Consider the following 20,220-nt stretch of genomic DNA (forward strand, 5'->3'; position numbering starts at 1 on the left):
CTAAGTGCTTGTGTAAAAACTGTGATTAAAGATGGGATTCTTCTGCATAAAAAATATTATATGATAATGCTTTGGGGCAGAGAGAATAAAAAGGCGGAAGATCTTGGTTTTCAACTTAAAACCAAAGAACAGCAAAAGTGCTGAAACAAAACCCCATGTCACAATCATAGGGAGGTCTAACCCAGAAGGTGCAGGCAGCATCCATAGAGACTGCAACAACTTTCAAGCACAAATAACAATTTGTAGGTATTCCTTTGAATTTCCAAAATGTTGGCACACTTGTGGATTCACAGATTTCACCTAACTGCTTGATTTAGCTGTCTCTCTTGGATCCAAAAAGGGAAAAAAAGCAAGATAGCAGTCTCTATTCTATTAAATTTTGCTTACTGCACTGGTTCTGAAAATACAAGATCTTTAAATATGTGTATTTTTTTTCTCCTCACAAACGCCTTATTATTCCTTTGGAGTTCCTGCAATAATCTGGCAAGTCATCTTTATTTCAGGATAATTAATGATATTATACTTCCACAAGGGACACATCTATGTCAAGAAAGGACTGTGTAACATTAAAAGTGCATATTGAGCTTCCTGTTTATAATACCTAATGAGATTGCACTAACATTTGACTTCCTTCTAAGACTGACTCCTACTTGCCTCTGATTTTTTCAAGTAGCATATATTTAAAGCATTAATAATGATACCTTAATGGCAATGGTGTAGAAACTGGCTGTGACAATATTAATGCATCATGGGCAGAAAGCTGAAACACATAAAGTAGTATGTGATTGATATGAACAACCTCAAAGTTAATACAGTATAATATTCCAATATAAATATATATCCATAGTCTTATAAACTGCCTGGCTTACAGACACAGTGTCTTTGGGACTCGGGTTCACTAAGTGAACAGAACATGTATTAATCACTGAAACAATTCTGAGCATTACAGGAAACCATCTGTGACTCAGTGTTGAGTATGTAACTACTGCTGGGTGATTAGACAGAGAAGCACAAGAGACAATGCCCCAGGGGACTAACATCTGACCCACAGCAGTGGGTGGACAAGTGAGGGAAAGACAGAAAACAACCCTGCCACGGAGGTAATGCAAATGGTGCCTATAAAATAAAACCATAATACGTGGCAGATATTTCAAAAGCGCAAGTAGGACACTTCTGCCATCCACACCACCTGAAGTCTGAAATAGTTTGTTTCCTTTGCTAAGTTGTCCCAGGTTTATACCAATGAGAGAGAAGGCCAGCCCATCCATCTCCTCCCCTCTCCCTTCCAGCAGGCGAGTATTCAAACCCAAGTAAAAAACATAAAGGAAGAAACCAAAGGCAAGAGAGGATTTGCCATTGCTGTGGCTTAAAACGGATTTTAAACTAGTGAAAACATTTTGCTTACCTGCACAAGAATCCTTGGCCTTTGTGGTGAAGGGAAAGGTATATTGTGCATAAAATGGGATATATGCCTGCAAAGAAGACAAGATATTAGAAAAACAGCACCAGGGAGTAAAGAAGGGCTGAAAACAATGTTAACCACATTTCAGAATTAATATGCTAGCATGTTTTAGAAAGACTGTTAAGATTTCTTTACTGTTTTGGTAAGTGTAAGAGCCTTCTTATGCAAACCGAAACAAAGAAGCTTAATTCGCTCACATTTCATGCCTGAAAATTAATACTGGCAGCTTCAGATATATAAGCAAAAGATATGAACAAAATGGCATTTATGCAAGCCACTTAAAACCCCAGGCAGCCTAGTTCTACAGAGTTTTAAAGGAGATTCTGCTAAAGTATATACTTCACTGCCAGATGTCTTAACAGTTTTGAAGGTAACATCATTTTCCAGCAAACTTTCAGGATCATGACAAGCATCCTTTGCAGAGTTTACAAACACAGCCACAGACAATCTGAATTAGCTGCAGTGCTTGGAAACAGGCATAGATATTCGCTGCTAATGTACAGCATTCTTGAGCTTATATTTATTAAGCTAAAACAAAGGACAGCAAATGTAGCATGTATCACAGCTCAGTCTCTTCTGTGTTTGATTTCGCTAAGAGAAAGGTAAACAGGCTTGACATATTCTAAAAAAAACCCAGAGTAAAATCCAGTTAGCTTTGCTGGCACTGCAAGAGCCAGTACTATTAAACAGAAGCAGCAACAATTTCTATCAGTACAACATAAGCTAAACAGTGCAAACAAGATGACGGATCAATTATAGCAACTAGGCAACTGAGACATGCACAAATCACATGACTTCTTGAGCTTATAACTACATTCCCACATCAACTTGAAAAATGTTTCACGTACTTTTCAATGGGAAGAGGATGAGGTCCAGAGACGGAGAGTTTGTAGATGAACATAAGAAATTTTCTAAATGCTTCAAAGAAAGGCCAGTGTGAGAGAAGACAGATGCATTTGTTTGAATTGATGGACTTGGAAGTAATCACTTTTCTCTCTATAGTTGTCAGAAGACCCAGCTGCGATTGCTGTTTTTCTGTTAGCAGCTCCCTGGGATAAGGCTCATAGAACTGGATAGCAGCACCGTAAACCTAAAAGATTAAGAAAAACAGCTACGCAAGTCCAGTATTTAACAGGAAATTGGGCTAGAACTTTTGGTGCATCTTTAAGTCCTCGGTGTTTGCACAAACTACAGTGCTTTTGCTGGTACCTTATGAAATGACATTATTTATGCCATATACACAAAGCAACCTTATAAACAAAGTGGTTTGAACTCTCTTCCTCATTTTCATTGCACCTTCCTCAACAAAGTATTCATACTCAGCAAATTGGAAGGGGAGGAACCAAACCTTCATTCTGTGACAAAACCTTATTAATCCTCTGGGTCAAAAACACTCCCAAAATCTCAAACTCAAACTCTCATGAAATGTTTCTTTAGTAAATTCCCCTATCACTACCAAACCAAACAATAAAATTATTTTAGCTTTGACTTCCTTCATTTTATCAAGCTAAACAGATACCAACCTTTTCTAATACTCCTTCCCTATTTGTCAGAGTTTCATAACTGAGTTATTCTGGTAAGCTTAGCAAAAGAAGAATAAGGAAAGAAAAACAGTAGCAGCTACTGCATCCCTGCTTGCAATAGAAGTATTAATATTTTGGACAAATGTTTTCTTCTGTTTGGAAATGGAGAAGGGGAGTGAGACACTACTAGGGGAGTGAGACAGAGTGGAAGTTGAGCTGTTATCACCAACAGAGCCAAACTGCTGTTTATTAGAGAGTCAATCACACATTAAATCACTCCCTCATACAGTTCACACACACACACAGACAGTTGGCAAGATGAAACAACAGCTGGGAGACCAACCCTAAGCAAAGGCTCCCTTGCTTCATCAGGAGTACCTCTACTACCTTCCCACATGTAAGCCAAGGCACATTTTTGGTTCCTTTGTGTGCTGGTGGCCTTCCATAGATTCAGCAGACAGATCCAAATGTTAGAATTCAGATGTTTGAATTCATGCAAATTCATGCATCCCTTCATGCAAATTCAACAAGATCACTAAGTCTTGGATGCTCATTAAAGCCTTTCACATTCTCCCTCTCAGCACATACTTTTCCTCTCCCTGCCTTCCTGTTTTCTGGTAGCTAGTTATCAACTCACGTGCAGAGATATGTACAGAGCCCTATTACATAAAGTCACATAGAAGTGCCTTTTAAGGTAACCATGTGAAAACTGTAACAATTTGCTAACACATTGCTGACACACGTGTTAAGTTCTCCTTAATATGTAGCCTACACTTCCATTCCCATTACATGAAAGAACAGGGAAAGCCATGTGCTGTGAGCTTTGGTTTTGCTAAGGGTATGGTTCAGCCTACATAGGAGTAAACAGCATATACTCTTCCAGCTGCTTCCCGTTTTGGTTCACTTTCATCTCACATGAAGGCTTAAGAAATATAATTTTATAAGGAAGTATTAGATAATGTATTTCTTAAACACAGAAGAAACAATCCCCATCTATCTCCATAACAGCCACCTGAAATAAAAGCAAAAACACAGTGTGGAGCCATACCTTTTCTGCAGAAGAGCATGTCAGTACAAATGTTGAGAACACCGGTAGTGGATATTTGGTTTGAGGGTCCCAGCACTCAATAGTAGCTCCCATAGGAAGGCAGAAGAGAGGTACAGAGTCTGACAGTGGAAATGATTCATAATTCTCTTGAGGATATCTGAAAATTAAGCCTCAAGAACAGGAAAAAGAAAAGTAAGCACATTTGCTCTGTAGGCCCTAAATAATGCAAGCAATATATTTTCCACAAAATATAGGTACGCCTGACAGTTACCTGAACTTTATAACTGAAGATTATAACTGAAAAGAGAAAGTCTTTCATTTGATAGTAAGACTAAGCCATCCAAGTAACAATCACTTGAAAATAGTATATGAATACTGAAGTTATTTGTTGAGCTATTACGCTTTTAATAACTGCTCAAAACCGGTACATAGTGAAGATTTTCACATCAAACCACTTGGGAATTACTTGTGCTATTTAAATGTGCCACTGGATTAGATTTTATTAGAAATTCCTATGAAGAAAGTGATAATTTACTGTAAAAACAGAAATAATACCTTCATTGAAAATAGGATGAACTAGCTGACTGTCCGCATTCTCTGCTACTCTGTATGTTGAATTTAAAAGAATTGTTTATCCAGCTTTCAGAAATATATCAAACTCTTGCTGTTAGAAAAAAGGCACACAAGCATGGGTTTACTATTGCTGCTCATCTTGCTTGTTCTGTGCTACACCAGCTTCATTATCTAGTCTTTCAACTTCCGTTTGGTAATTTACTCCTTTCAAAGGAATTTGGTACACTTAGTTCTCAGCAGAAACGTTCTGAAAGTTTTTTTGGGCTTCTTCAGAAACAAAAAATAATCTGTAGCAATGCATTAAAAACCTTTTAAAAGCCAGACTTGTCATTTATTGTTCAGAATATTTTTCACTCTCCTCAAATAAGGAACAAGAAAATAGTTGTGGAACTGAAGGGAAGAAATACATTTAACTTTCATATTAAACAGAAGATGTTTAGACACAGAAAGAAATACAAGTAAGGCTGAACAGGATTTTAATTACTCCTTCTCCGTTATCACCAACACAAAAATATGAAGTCTTTTCCTACATCTGAAATGTTTGCTATGACAAAAGTTTGCTAAAGCTCCTAAGGCAGCAAGCCTGTCATAAGAACTAGAATAATAAAGAAAAATGCTATTCCCTTTTTTTTTCCCCTGGGAAAAAATGAGGAGAGCAAAGAAGGCATTATAGAAGCTGATTTCAACGGACATCCTCCAGGAACAGTATTCCCACAGACAGCACTAAAATTTTTTAAATTATTCTTTTATTTCAACAAGGCATTTGAATCCTTTTGTTAACATGTTAAGACAGCTTCTAAAACTACTTACCAGCTTTATATGCTAAAGAGTTAGAAGCTGGCACAGATTTCTTGTAACAAAGGTATACACTGGAACCCCACTGAAAGACACAAGTTTCATCTCAGAACCAGCAAAGATGACAATAATCAACAGAAATCAAGCATTTGAATATACTCCCTTTACAAAGAAATCAGATATTTTAACAAAAAGCATTACAGAATAAAATGACCAGTTGGCTGCTGAGTGCATGTAAATGACAAAAATAAGAATTCATCCTTCCCTCACTTTTCAGAGATTAGAGGATTTACATAAAATAACCACACCACCACACTACTCTCTGACCTGTTTCAACAAAAGAACAGGCAAAAGTAAAGCAGTTTAATTTCCACCTTCATGTTTCCTTGGTTATTTAAGAGTAGACTCTTTTGGGGACTTCATTAGGGGAAGTCAAGTTCTAATCATCATAACTCATAGCTTGAAGCTTTTATTGTAGCTCTGTAAACTGGTTATTGACACAGAGTTTTTGTAGTTTGTCTAAATAAACTCTACCACTCAAAAAACCTCACTTATTCCACTCCAAGCAAACTAAAAGCAAAACAGACTAAATAAAAGAGAACCATTTAAAGCAAACTGAGAAACTGTAAGCAGCAATTATCATACTTACAATGTCTAAGTAACACAGGCATTAGAAATAACTAAGAAAAAAGCATTTCTGATTATACCAAATGCCAGCATCCCCAAAGAGAAGGGAAGGGATAATTAAAAGAAGAATAAATTAACATTTCATTGCACTACTCCTAAATAGCACCCAGACGAATAGATGAATATGCAAACTGAAGTAGTGAGTAAGCAGTATGAAACAGTAATTTCTAACCTGAGAGGAAATCAAAGCAACAAAACCTACAAAACCGACATCTCACACATTGTATAAAGAATGAAGGAATTATGGTGTAGTGATAGAACATAATTATAGTAGTGCTAAGAAGAGTTCAAGGACCTCCTCCTTTAAATATGCCTGTTGGGTTAAAAAAGAAAAAAAAAAGGGAACGCAAGCTTGTAAATACTCACCATACCACAATTTAAATTCTTATCCACTTTACAGAATGTGTGAGGAGGCGTTTCCCCTTTGCTGGTAACAATGACACAGATATCTGTCACTGCCAGTGAGTTCTGAGGTCGCACTGGAGGGGCCCTTCGGTAGGTGATGAAGATGCGTTGTGAAGAAGCCGAGCTGTTGTTAACATTAGCGCAACGACCATACGGAGTAGCTTGAATCACCTCACAGCCCGAAATTATGCGTTCCTTCCCCTCATACAGAACTCTGCACACAGGAAGGAAACAGTATTATGTGCATTCAAATAGAAATGAAGTTACTTGAACGCATTCGGAGACAGCAACCTATGTCATCATTGCAACATTTTACCAGGCACCTTTTATATTGTCTTTCATCATGCAGCACTTGAGGTTGAAGAAACTGCTCAGAAATATTTAAAATTACACTGAACTCTCTGTGGGAACAAATCAGAGCTACAGAAAAATAAAATCATGCTACATTGAAAAGGATTTTAGTTATAGAACTAGTTGGAATGCTGCACCACCAATGAAAAATAAATACAAATTACAGTTTAAATTGCTCTGGACACTGGACAATTTAATCACTAAAATGCCTGCTAAGTCATTTCAATCTTGTCTTTTTCTGGTTTTTATGTTAAGTATTCTTCGGGTTTGGGTTTTGTTGTTGTTGTTTGTTTATATTTTTTTAAAGAAATATTTTGGGAAAGCACAACAGAGGACAGAAGTCTGCTTCCTAGATGAATTTTTACAGGAAAAAAAAAAAAATCTAAGCCCAGTAATATTTGACATTCACAGTTTGAATAACAGTGCTTAAGATAAGGAGGGAGGAAGACAAACTAATACTTTGCTCGAAAAAAGAAAAGGAAGAAATAGTAAGTACAGTTGGCTGTACTTCTAGAAAGCAGAATATATCTTACATGGCTGTACAGCAACATTCATGTGGTGTATGGATTTTTTTCTTTTTGCAAGATCACTAACTTAGTTCATCATATTCTTAGCAAAAAATGAAAGATTCTTTACAGCTTCACAGCAGCTAAATAAGCAATAACTTTTCTTTCCCTAATGTAAAGCTACTAGAAAGTCACTGTGAGACAAAATGCGGAAGCCAAAACATACACCTGAACACTTTTAATGCACAGATGCTATTACGGGGCAAGCTTTATCTCCCATTCCACACCCAAATAAGCAATGGCTCCATTTGCTTGGTTCTCTGCAGTATGTACAGAGTACTTGTCACCTTCAAATCAGTTTTTATCATAACAAGACTTAGGATAAAGGTAACACATTAAACCTTTGTACTTTGTGATCTGCAGCTTCCCACTTGTATTCCATCACAACTTTAAAATAAAAAATAACCAGACAATACATATTTACTGCCCCAAAATACCTTTGGTTAAATGTTTGACAGACTACTACTAAGTATGTTTTTGAAAACTTGAAAAAGTCATGTGTCTAAGCTAAAAAAGAGTCTTCTTTCACATCCAAAAATTCTCAGACCTTTAAAAAAATATAAACTTAGAATACAAAAAATTAAAACTTTCAAAGCTACTCAAATACTCTTCCCATCATTAAATTGGAAAGCACAAATATTACTGTTTATTCTGATTCAACAGAACAAACATATATCTTGTTCAGAGTATTGATGACAAATTACAGTCCTAGAATATTTGAAAAAAGCAAAGAAATCGCATGAATTGGGACTATATTAACGTAGCTACCAGGCTGCCAATTTATTCAACTAATTCATGAAGGACAGTAATATTCAACAATTGTTTCAGTTGTAAAGACTCTGATCATCAGACTTGGTACGTTTAAAACAATGTGTAGTCTCAGGTTCAAAACCAGCCTAATACCAGCATTTCCAAGTTGCAACATTAGTGTTAATACACTACCTACTGGTTCAAGATACGAAAGTACATGTAATTGAACTACTTCTAAACTATGTAATGTTCTGGAAGAACATGTATTTTGTCCTTTTATTGGGTTACCTCCTCCATAAAGTTAAGAGACCTCAAACAAAACAGAACCCCAACAACTATAATGGTGGCAGCTCTCAGGTGACGTCCATTGTGCATAAGGAGTTTACATGAACTCTTCACATCACTGTCTTACATTTATCAGAAGAAAATAACTAACAGAGCAATCTCCAATAAAAGTTCCAGTTCAGTTTTATTTCAGTTTCATGTATTTTAAATAAAATCAAAAATATAAAATTATTCCAGAAACATTTGTCAGCTGCCAGCTTATGAGAAGGAACATGGCATTAATCAGACTGTTCCAGCAGTTCAGTTTAATAAGTTTACAAGTATTCTAAGAAATGTACTTTAAATGCTCAAGATTTTATCAGTGGGGTGACCTCTCACCAAAACAAAAAAGAAAATGAAAGCAACATGCACCCCTACACGTACACTAGAGAAGTATTATTAAACCCACACCATTTCCTAACCTCATGCATAGTTCTGAACTTACAGTATGATGCTGTATCTGCAAGCAAACAGAAGAATGCCACCACCCATGAATCACTCCATTTAAACAATGGCTTTAATGATTCAGAGAAAACATTCAGAAGTGATGCATGAAATACTGAACATGACACCCTGTATATACAATGTCCTCCCTGACAGGGTAAGTTTACTTCTACTTGTTTCAACTTCCAAGTGTCTGCCTTTGATTAATTAGTACTGATCATGGTTAGACTTGTTTCCTGCTTCTTTATGTTTACAGTTTGGTCTTGATCTTAGGATGACATTATTTGCTACACTATTTTATCAACATCAATACAGTTTCATTTCAAGCAAAATCCCAACCAGTTTCCTCTAGATGTTAGGTCCTTTCTTTGCAAGAAAGACTAAAAGAATCTTATGATCTCATTGTAAGACTGTTTGACATTGTACGCGGAAGTTCTCTCACGCCCAGTTTTACTGATTTAAAGTATACTTCAATGCATCAGGGAATAGAGTTTAGAAAGAAGAAATACAACCTCGTGGCTGTTGAACTAAAAACCTTAAAACATAGAAAACTTTGCTTCTGGAAAACCATGTCAAAACAGTCAGACTTCTGTGAATTGCATTTGTCTAGGGGTGTCCAGTTTGACTCCTCCTTCTCTAGCTCCAAACAAAATTCTGTCTCTCACAGTTCTTATGCAAAATAAGCCTTTATAACTCCTCTTCCTCTCTCATTTTGCAAGTATTGAATAATAAAGGAACTTATATAAATATTGTAAGCACTAGGAAGGTCAGAAAAGTGGTGGATCAAGCAAAGGGAAAAGACTGATTTATCTTTTATTTCTACTGTCACCTCTAGTATTATTTGTCTGAACAAACAAGTTATTAGTTTCATCATTATTATCCTAAGATGTTCCAAACACCCAGCTGCAGTCGTCACAGTGGTGGGATTAAGGAACAGTGGAAGATACTGACTGCTAAGAACATCTTCCAGTTTCTATTATCCTTCTTGAAATTTGAGTTCATTTTTTTTTTTAAATACATCTCTAGTAAAGAACATCATTTGTTCAATCGATATGCCTGCAGACATTTTCAGTAATCAGGCATAGAGGATCACATGGGTCCTTAGCACAGAATCCCTAAGCAAACTAAAGTTTCCCATACCAGTTTAAAAAAAAAAAAAAAAAAAAGTTAAAAAAAAATCAGAATTTCTTTACTCACACAATGCAAATTACCTAACTTTTGCATTACTTGGTATTACAAGAACCTCTGCCTCAGACAAGAATTCTGATATTCTTCCTTTTCTATACTAAATGTTGTGAATTGCAAAACCACTTGTACTTTAAAAACCATTTTTCTGTCAGGTTTTCTTCCATGTAAGAAAGATGTGCTGGAGTTCTAACAGGTTCCTAACTCACGTGTAAAACAAAGAGAGGTGAGATTTTGTTTGAAAGTCTCACTGCACCTAAACCGACAGATTTCAAATCTCAGTTCTCATCTACTTCTGGAACATCAGCAAAAAAACTGGTGAGAAAAGTAACAGAATGACAGTAATTGAATTATTTCATAGACATACAAGCTTAAGATACTAAATTTTACAGCTACATGTAGGAAAATGACCCTAGAGACCTTTTATCCTAAGAACAGACCTTTGTTTTCCCAACTAATTTCCAACTGATATTTTTTCCAACTAATTAATCTGTTTAATTCTAGGAAATGTAATACCCAGAGGCATGGCACATGGCCTAACTATATGCAAGTAGGTAACTGCAGCAGAAATTCACTCTGGCAACTTACAGACACTTAGACTCAACAAGCAGTGGACAAATAGAAAGCAACGAGGATGGAGGGAGCGGAAATACTGAACACAAGGACAGTGGCAGACAAACAGTAGAGCACGTCCCTATCTCCATCTTTTCCAAACAACGTTTGTTTAACTACTTTCCCTAAAAATAACACTGAAAGAAATACACAGACACAAGCATTTATCAAGAGTCACTTGAATGCTCCAACTATGACATAACTCAATTTTATACACATACTAACAACTCTGACATAAGAGTATGCATTTCATCCTTTCAAGGGATGTACGCTTCCTCTACATATTAAGTTCACTCAGCATGTCAGACAGGCTGAAAGGTAAAATATTCTTTCACATTGGTTCTTGAATAAAATAGTAGAAAACAGCATAAATTAGCCTTCAGACTGTACATGCATCTCTTGCCTGAACTCTACTTTTATTTGAACACACAGGAATTCTGGGATTCACAGAAAAAAACAAAGAAGAAAAAGATTGCTCTAACCATCTCTTGCACATAGTTGCAAAGCAGGGGGAACAGCAGGGGGAGAATACGCATCATTGCTCAGAGAGAAAAGACTGCCATGACGTGTTAGGTCATGACGTGTTAGGTGTGACACCCTAACTAGATCTGTCTACAACAAATACAGAATAAATACTATTTGCCAAATACCACCATCTTAGCCAACTACTTGCCTATTTCATTTACAATGTTTTCCCAAGAATTCAAGCTCCTAAGGTTGTAGGAGACACGAAATAAACATATGCTAGCCAAGTTGCCTCCTTAAAGGCACATGCTGAAGACTGATTGTTCAGGAATTCCTTTGAGGAAACACTCCCTATAGAAATTCTTCCTTCTGCTAGAACTTACTGAAGTTCAACAAATCATTCAAAATATAACTTCACACTGTAGCGTCTCTTCTTGCAGTGCCAGTCAATCACATGAGAAAAGATTATGTTAAAAATCACAGCTTCACTAAGACTAAGAAGACTATTAGAATGTAGTTTTGATGATCAAGATGAACAGAAATTAGAATGTACCAGCTTAATTATACAGCTTGAACTATAACCCTTAAGAGTGAACTGTCTTACCAGGGAGCTGCTTTCATTACTAAGATTTCCCTATCAGTCTCCCCCTGACTGAACCCTGACTGTCAGCAGGCACTCAAATAGTAGGTCAAAACCAGAGTACGTAGGCTTTATGTCCAAGCATTTAAACTGATAAATGAAATAACTAAAATTATTATAGTGTATATATAGATGCATGATACTTACTCTTTGCTATTTATTTACTAAGTAGGGAGAAAAATACACACTCTATTTTGCCATAATTGTAACAGCACCCCACAACCATGCTCTTTTATCTTTCTCATTATATCCACAGTAGTTCTACAACACCCTTATACATTTTAAAGTTGTGTCTTTTACCATAAGCATTAAAGTGAATTCCACAAAGTGGTAATTTTTGACTTCTGAAGTAATAAATTTTCAGATTAAGCATGTTAATGTTTCTGGATTTGGACTACATAAATGAATTCTGTGTTGTTCTATCATCTTTCATAAAACTGCAGCAGAGAACTTAATTTCTCGTATTTTATCAGCTTCATCGCTCTCTCCCATCTTTTAAACTAAAACATTATCATTAATTTTAAAAAGACAAGTTCACTAGAAGACTGACACTTCATTTGACCTACTCGATATGAAAACACACAATAAGCAATACAGACAGTACTTTTTAAGAATTTTTCTCACATCTGTTTTCACCATCCTCTATGAAGAGTAAGATTTTATCATTATTGAAAGAGGAACTCATCAGCAATAGAAATCTCACCCGATGTCAGTAAGAGGTGGTTTGTCCCGGCCTCTCCTGTAGCAAAGAAAAAGTTCAGGACTCTTTAGACTTCCATAGTTTAAGTTGGCTTGGAGGGCTGTAGGGGTGGCTTCAACACAGGTGTATCCCTCTGGGACAGTTTCACCAGCTGATTTAATTATCACAGCAATGTCAGTAATTGGAGCCTTGGGACCAGTTGACTTTGTTTCATGTCGGCTTATTTCTTGGTCCAGGAGGGTTGCTGTGTCTGTATCAGTGAGCCCTGCCACCACGAAATAGTCAGCCACTCGCGGACCTTTGTCTTCTATCATGGCTATGTCAGTACTTCCTAGGGAAAGGAAAGAGAGAGAAATCGAACACTCTGCTTTCAAACTCAAACCTCTCTCAACAACTATCAGGATTTAGAACTTATGAAAAAATTTTTGCAAATAGTAAAATTCTTATATACAGAGTTCAGTAAAATTCTAGGGATACTGCAAAACAAACTTTGACTTTTGCTGCTCAAAAAAGATACTGAAAGATACTGAGGGTAATCGGATTTCAGTTCTAGCATCACAGCAGTCATGTTTTAACACAAGGAAGTTTTAAGTGAGATAAAGGATCTCACTCAAAGCTCTTAACACAACAGCTACATAGAAAATTGCTTTGTGTTATCTATTAAACTGTCCAAGCCCTTCACAGGCTATAACTTAATGTAGGTATCCCAATCTAAAAGCATCCCTATTTTTATGCCATTACTTGTGAGCAATTTGACCACAGAATCACGTTGTCTTTTTTTTTTTTTTTTTTTTGGACAGAGAGAGAACAATTGCAAGTACAGGTTCACCACTTTATCCTCTGCACATTGCATCCATTTTGTTTTATAACTTAAACCTAACAGTGCAGTCTTGAGACATTCAGCTGGCGACTGTAACATCTGGAAATCATTTACAAAAATCACACATCCAAACCCACATTTCGTCAGCTGATCAGACAGTATTCATCACTGCTCAGCTTCACATTCCAGACCTGGAAAGAGTTGTTCTCCCAACACCACCGATGTTCACTAAGCATATGATGTTAAAGCAGTAAAACATAAGTTTCTATTAAGAACAAACCTAGCTGACAGCCTATGCTCAAGTACCTCAAGTACTATTTCAAGCACATAAATCTCATTAATTTTTTTTATATTTACAAGATGAGTAAGACATATTTAAACAGTAGCAGTCAAGCAATGAACTTTCAGGTAGCTAGGGACCACGTTCTTCTAGATCCCTTTGTTTCCATCACCAGATTTCTGGGAATCCCATATAAAAAGTTAATGAGTAATGGAAGTCTGGTTCCCATCTCTGAAAACAAGACTGCCATGGCTTCCAAGGTCCCACCCACCAAGGAGTGGTGGTTCATAGGTATTACCACCAAAACAGAGAAGTTTCTTGTATTCAGAATGCCCAGGTCTGGGAACTGCAGAAACACTGGCCTCTGCTAACAGAAAGGTGGTTTGGTGAAGGCAGTATAACACTGTTCCCTGCAACTTGATTTACGCTCCTGTTCTTATCCTGCTCTTTCTTACTGACATTATATTGAAAAAGTATTTTCCATATTCACAGCACACAAGATTTCTAAGACTATTGATAATTAGTGTACTAAGTACCATCTGAGGCAAAAATCACTTATCCATCCTGCATATTTACTACAAAACTTTAGCATAAGATTATGCAACTCGGGTGCCAAACACTATATTGCAAGCTACTGTAACATGACAACAAATTTGGGAATGGAGGGGAAATAACTTCATGCAAATTTGTTGTACCTCTATATTCCAACTACAGTTTTTATTTTCTTACACTGAAATATCACCTTTTCAAATCCCTTCAAACCTGAAAGGAAATGTACCTGCACCCTTTAAAATATCTTCCCATAATGCTTTTCACACTGTCACTACAACGTTCTCTCAAAAACTTTTGTAGGGCAATCCATACATAGGCACAGAAGAGTTTGGCTCTCCTGCAGAGGAGAAAGCTATGGGACAGTTATTTATGTGACTAGATTTATGCCTAAAACATATGGATGCCATATCAACAGGAACAATAAAAGGTTTATGCAAATGTCAGGGTGTCATTTCCTCATTCTTCAGGTGCCTAGGTCTCCTGAAGAACAAGGAAATTACTCCAGAGCCATAGCTACCTGTGAAGCTCCTATCACCTTTAGGTACAAAACTTGCATCAGTTTATCTTTACTGTCACAAAAAGCATGAAATCAGCAATAAAGTGCCTTACAGCTAAGCAAATCAGCAAGAAATGCAGGGTGAGTGCCTGCATCTCTATAAACGGGTGCTTCAGTTAAGAGATCCCTTCTCACACTGCCACTGCTCATTTCCACCTTTGCTTCTGTCCGGAACTACAGTTTGTGCAACCACATAATGAATTAGAACAAGAAATGGCTCTGGATGAATGCTAACCTGGCAGAGACTGCTTAGTGTTCAACCAGAGCAGTTCTCCAGCCATTGCCTGTGTCAGCACAAAAGCAGTAGCAGTATGACCCTTTCAGCAGCAGCACTGACTTATACTGGATTAATCATAAAACTGCAAAGTCTAAAATGTTTCATTTTGCCTCTCAGATGCTCGGAATTGTTCAGAGAATTATTAAAATAAAGAAGGAAATAAGAAATAAACAAACCACTCTCTGCTCCTCTTAAAAGAAAGTCCTGAGCTAGAGTATCTTGCAATCTGTAAAATACTGTTTGAAGTGAAATCGAATAACTGGAAAAAGCTGATAAAAACAGGAAAATGGTTGGCATCCTATAGTATTGGGGTTTTTTAACCCAAAACGTTTGTTAAATGTTCCAGACTTCTAGTAACTGGGTGACGTTCACACAGCTCAGTATTGTGTTTTCTCAATGCAACAATAAAATCATGGCCTACATTTACTTTTAGCACACAGAACAGGAAAAAAGAAAACCAGTAACAATAACAGCATACGTCAAAAATCCCACAAGAGTTTGTATTTTAATCACAGCTCGAGTTCCTGGAATTGCACTAATGTTATCCTCAAATATGCTTTAAAGGGAGAACTTAGTTTTCCTGGGAGAACAGAGGGAGGAAAATTTAAAAGCACCTGAAAAAGTCAATACTAAGATTTGGAGGATTAGAACGCAAATGAAGAAAATCCATTCCTAAATTTTCATCAGTGGGGATCAATAAAACTGTAGCAATTAGTTGCTAAGGAGCATACACTTGTATCTATCATACTACATTTTTCTCTTAGCCATGGCTATGTTTTACTTCATAGAAACTCTGTGTAATATGTGGCAGGCAAAAGTCAGAGTCACCAGACAACTCAGCTGAGAAACTTGGCACAAAAGCATTGTATGTCAGCACAACATTTAGTGAGTTTTTCAAAATGTTCTGAGTCTCTCAAAACAGTTCCTTTTCCACAAGGATAAGTAAGGTTTCAAATAAGCACTGCAAGTCAGCTCTTCAGGAATTTGTTCTCCAGTTTCAGAAAGATTTAAAGCAACAGGATCACTCAAAAGAGACCTGAAAGTAAAAGTTCTTAATTAAGCCATAGTGATCTTCACTAATGCAACAGTTTTAGAAACATAAATAGACAAAGAATTAGCAGATAGCCACCACTACAAATAGAAACAGCAGAATTCATCAGGTCCAAGAATACTCTGCCTTCTGAACTGCAGGAAAAAAAAAAAAAAACCATAAGATTAGTGGGGAACAAGATGAATCCACTGTTATTTTCCATTATTTTTGTGATGACTCACACAAGAACAAGTATGAACATTGCTCCTCTTAATAGACAAGGGAACAAACATTCTTCTACGAGACCATCTATCCTAAGTTTTATCACGGCAACTTTTCCCGAGAATAACTTCAAAAGCTACTGTCCTCTGTCTGTTTTCTATGAGCACAGTTCTGCACAGCACAAGACTAACAGAAAAACACAACATTTAGAAAATATTGGGATTTCTATTGTAACACACAATAGTGTGTTTTCTTGCAGGAAAAAACCTAAATACAAAAAAAAAAAAAAAAAATTCTAGAACTAAACACTGCTATCTTAATGTTGGATGATGACAATGCAGGATATATTGAAAAAAAAGTCAACATAAAAGTTCCATGAAAGATGTTGTTTTGAAGTCTACAAGGTACTTAATTTTGAGCCAAATAAACTGAAAACAAAAATTGGGAATTCCATTTTAAGAACATGAGCAATACTGTTCCAGGAATTACAAACCCCAGTGTCCATATGGACTCACAAGGGTTATGAAAAAACTATTTAAGTGAAGTTAGTTTTCCAATTCATTCATAGTCCTCATAAGGAAAGTTTGCTGTGAGCAGTTTAGGACCAAAAGTATTTTTTTAAATGAAGGAATAAAAGATGCACTTTTAAACCCCCCATGTTTTTCTAAAAGGAATTCCCACAGGCAGTAATTAGTTTTGTAGGTGAAAAACAAAACCAGCCAGCACAGACCACACTTTAAGGCACTTAGTACAACTAGCCTAAGACAAGATTTGTTTAGCAAAAATATGCAGGAGTGAAGAAAATAACATCTTTTCAAAGCTAAATGCCAGAAATATGACAAAATGTTCTCTCCCACAGTTCATTTAAGGCTGGCTGCTTTAAGAATACAATAGCCTTTCTCACAATCAAAATGCAATTTTATAATTCTTCATAAAGTTCTATCAAAATATAGTTAATTGCTATTATCTTCACAAAGGTCACTGCCCTTTCTTAAGGAGAGATTTCATAAGGAAATTGCCTTGGTGAAAAGGATTCCACTTTTATAGTTTTTATAGATTTTGAAAAAAATTACAATGTTAGAAATTGGTTTAGTTATTTACTAGTCTCTAAAGCACCAATTAGATTCTAAAAATCTGTAAAGTGTCAAATTATCCTCTAAAATTAGGCTAGAAAACCAGCATAAATATACAAAAAAATGGTACAGATAAATGCAGTTTTTGACAAGTGTTCTAAAGAAAAGGAAACATAAGCTTTGCAAAACTGCATACAGAAGCAACCAAGCATTTATTACAAACAATCTGACAATTTACATACAAATACTAACACCTTAAACTAACAAGAAGGCGGCATTCTTGGCAAACTGTATGTATGTATGTACTCAGTCCAGAGTAAAAATAAGACCTGGATTCAGAAATAGCCGGTTTTAAGGCTTACGTGCAGGCAAGTCCTTGAGTAATAGCTTGCTCCTTTCAGCTCCTGGAGAGTAATGTCACAAATGCTGGTATCTCAATGCACAAAACCAGTAAAATAAACATATGTCCAGAGTGTGTGTGGATACCAAGAGGTACTTTTTCAGTTCCCTTCTAACTGGAGTGCTAACTTCACATGTTCTCAAAAAAACCCAGCACAGGGCTCAGGAGGCCAACTAGCATAGCTTTACTGAGAAAAAAATCAAGTTGGTCTTAAAAAAACCTTGTATTTCCACTTCAGTAAGCACCCTACTACCTGAAAAGGCAGAAATGTCCGTAAGTGATTAATGGCTAACATGACACTGCAATTTACTAAACTTGCATCTTCTTTCACATACTGATGTTACCCACAAACTACAACGTGTGGAAACTACTACTTACAAAGTACTTGCTGTGTGGAAGCCTGTAGCATGCATACACAGCTGACTGAAGAACTCAGATGAGTTCTTTCCCTCATAACTAGAAATATTTCTGTAACCAGACTGCATAGGAAATAAGTTTTATTTCCAGACTGAAGAATAACTTCAGCACTTTTTGTTCACTGTGGTTGAAACATCTATTTTGTAAACAGCCTCCACAGTTAAAGCTTTAAGCAAGGTAGATGTTAAAATTAACTCAGGGCTTCTCCACAGATCTTTAACTTTGCAAGTGAATTATACTTGGCTATTGGCAGTAAAGAAGTTTAAAAAATGCACATGCACTGTGCTTTGACATTTACTTTTAAAATTAACTGACCTAAAGATCCCTGAAAAAACTGAATCTGCTATGCTAATTTGAGAGAGAATTCTTCTGTCTGAATAGACAGAAGACAGTGCATTTGGAGGTCATCTGCAAGACTTGGAAAACTTACTGGCTACAATCTGAGTAAGAGAGAAGCATTATGTTTCTCAACCACTGCCCTAGGAAAAACTTCATAGATAACACTGTGAGGCACCTCACTACTCAATACAGAAATACAGCTACGTGACCAAGTCTTTATAGAGGCAATTTCTCTATTATTTCCAGTGAATTCATCAGAAGAGAAAAAGGGTATACAGATTCTGAAAATACAGAAACAAACTTTCCCTGGAGTGCTAAAGAAGGGAGTTATCTTATTCTTTAATCACACAGACCATTGTATCCTGTACTGAGATTAAATAGCACTATTGGTGAAGGAAGTGAAGAACAATATGATTTCCCTTTGTATAAAAGAATCTTCATTGATGCCAGCTAAATCTTTATTTTATAACAAAAGAACCAGTGAAGAATTCCTTTTAATCAGTGAATTTGGAAGTGTCCCTTAAAACACATTAAAAGTATTACATAGTATGCACATACACCTTGGATAGGCACATTAAGTAACAAGCAAGATAGCATGCTTGTTGAGATAAACAGTATGAGCTATCTGTTAAAGCTGAAGAGACAAAAAAATGAAAACAAGATTTGTAATTGCCTTTAAAGACATGTTTGAAAAAGTTAAATCACTGTCATACCCAGCAAAGAGATACAACTGGGCTGCATTAAGCCTTCAGCTTGTCCCTCTTTCTTCTAAACACATTTCAAATATCAGAATCACAAAATGATTTGGGCTGGGAGCAGAGTGACCTTATACATCCTCTGGTTCCAACCTCCTTGCCATGGGCAGGGACACCTTCCATTAGAGCAGGCTGCTCACAGCTCCACCCAACATGGCCTTGAACACTTCCAGGGATATGGCATCCACAGTCTGGACACCCTGATTCTCTGGGCAACCTGTGACTCACCACCCTCACTATGTCATATGTACAATCTAAACCACCCTCTTTAAGTTTAAAATTGTTGCACCTTATGCTGTGACTACAGGCCTAAAAAAAAATCTCCATCTAGCATTTCACAACAGTGGTAAAGATAATGGCATGACAAAGCTGGTGGGAAGAAAAAGATGATGACAGATGATTAAAAAAGACCAATGTTCGCAGATCAAACAGGTGATCCTAAATCAGAACAATAAAGTTTAATCATGTGGGGCAAGAGAAAGTAGAACTCGAAGACCTGAACTTAGCAAGTTTATCAGCAGTGAGGATCTGGACACTTAAAAACTTTTGTCTCTAGGATCGTTCATAAAAATCAAATCTAAATACAATGCTAAAGGGTTGAAAATATTACTGGATATAGTGGTTAGTACTAATACTATGAATATGATTTTTTAAAACTTCACGTTAGTGAAATACATCAACAACAGTGCTACCTTTGGCTCTTTTTTTTTTTATTTCCTAGCTGTATTCCACAGCTACAAAAAGAACACAGTGAAGGTGGTTCTCATTGTTAACTGTATTCAATAAATCTGCATGATTGTTCTTGTTCTAGTTGCCTCAGTTTTTGTCTCTGTGTAACCAGATTTCAAGAAGCTGATGCTTGAAATGACTTTGAAAAGCAGAAAGGAACACAACTATAGACTATACCTGGCAATCAAAACTTTATATACTGGATTTTTTGGTGGTTTTTTTTGCTAAACACGAAACACA

General features: G+C 36.4%; 1 protein-coding gene across 5 annotated transcripts in view; it reads right to left on the reverse strand.

The window, feature by feature from the left end:
- The window catches only part of DENND4C (DENN domain containing 4C), a 74,011-nt gene that overhangs the window by 41,294 nt on the left and 12,497 nt on the right, over positions 1 to 20,220 (reverse strand). For all 5 annotated transcript variants that reach the window (XM_042012660.1, XM_042012663.1, XM_042012662.1 and 2 more), the window contains 7 exons: positions 12,534 to 12,861; positions 6,455 to 6,707; positions 5,417 to 5,486; positions 4,034 to 4,203; positions 2,311 to 2,552; positions 1,406 to 1,472; positions 702 to 760 (listed from right to left, as the gene is read on the reverse strand). In XM_042012660.1, the coding sequence (XP_041868594.1) occupies positions 702 to 760; positions 1,406 to 1,472; positions 2,311 to 2,552; positions 4,034 to 4,203; positions 5,417 to 5,486; positions 6,455 to 6,707; positions 12,534 to 12,844 (1,172 nt within the window). In that variant the 5' untranslated portion in view covers positions 12,845 to 12,861. The remainder of the gene's footprint in view (positions 1 to 701; positions 761 to 1,405; positions 1,473 to 2,310; positions 2,553 to 4,033; positions 4,204 to 5,416; positions 5,487 to 6,454; positions 6,708 to 12,533; positions 12,862 to 20,220) is intronic.

The sequence above is a fragment of the Corvus kubaryi genome, unplaced genomic scaffold, assembly GCF_017639235.1.
Source record: "Corvus kubaryi isolate FWS band 111438036 unplaced genomic scaffold, C.kubaryi_AGA036_p1.0 split1-37296, whole genome shotgun sequence".
In the NCBI taxonomy this organism is placed as follows: Eukaryota; Metazoa; Chordata; class Aves; order Passeriformes; family Corvidae; genus Corvus; species Corvus kubaryi.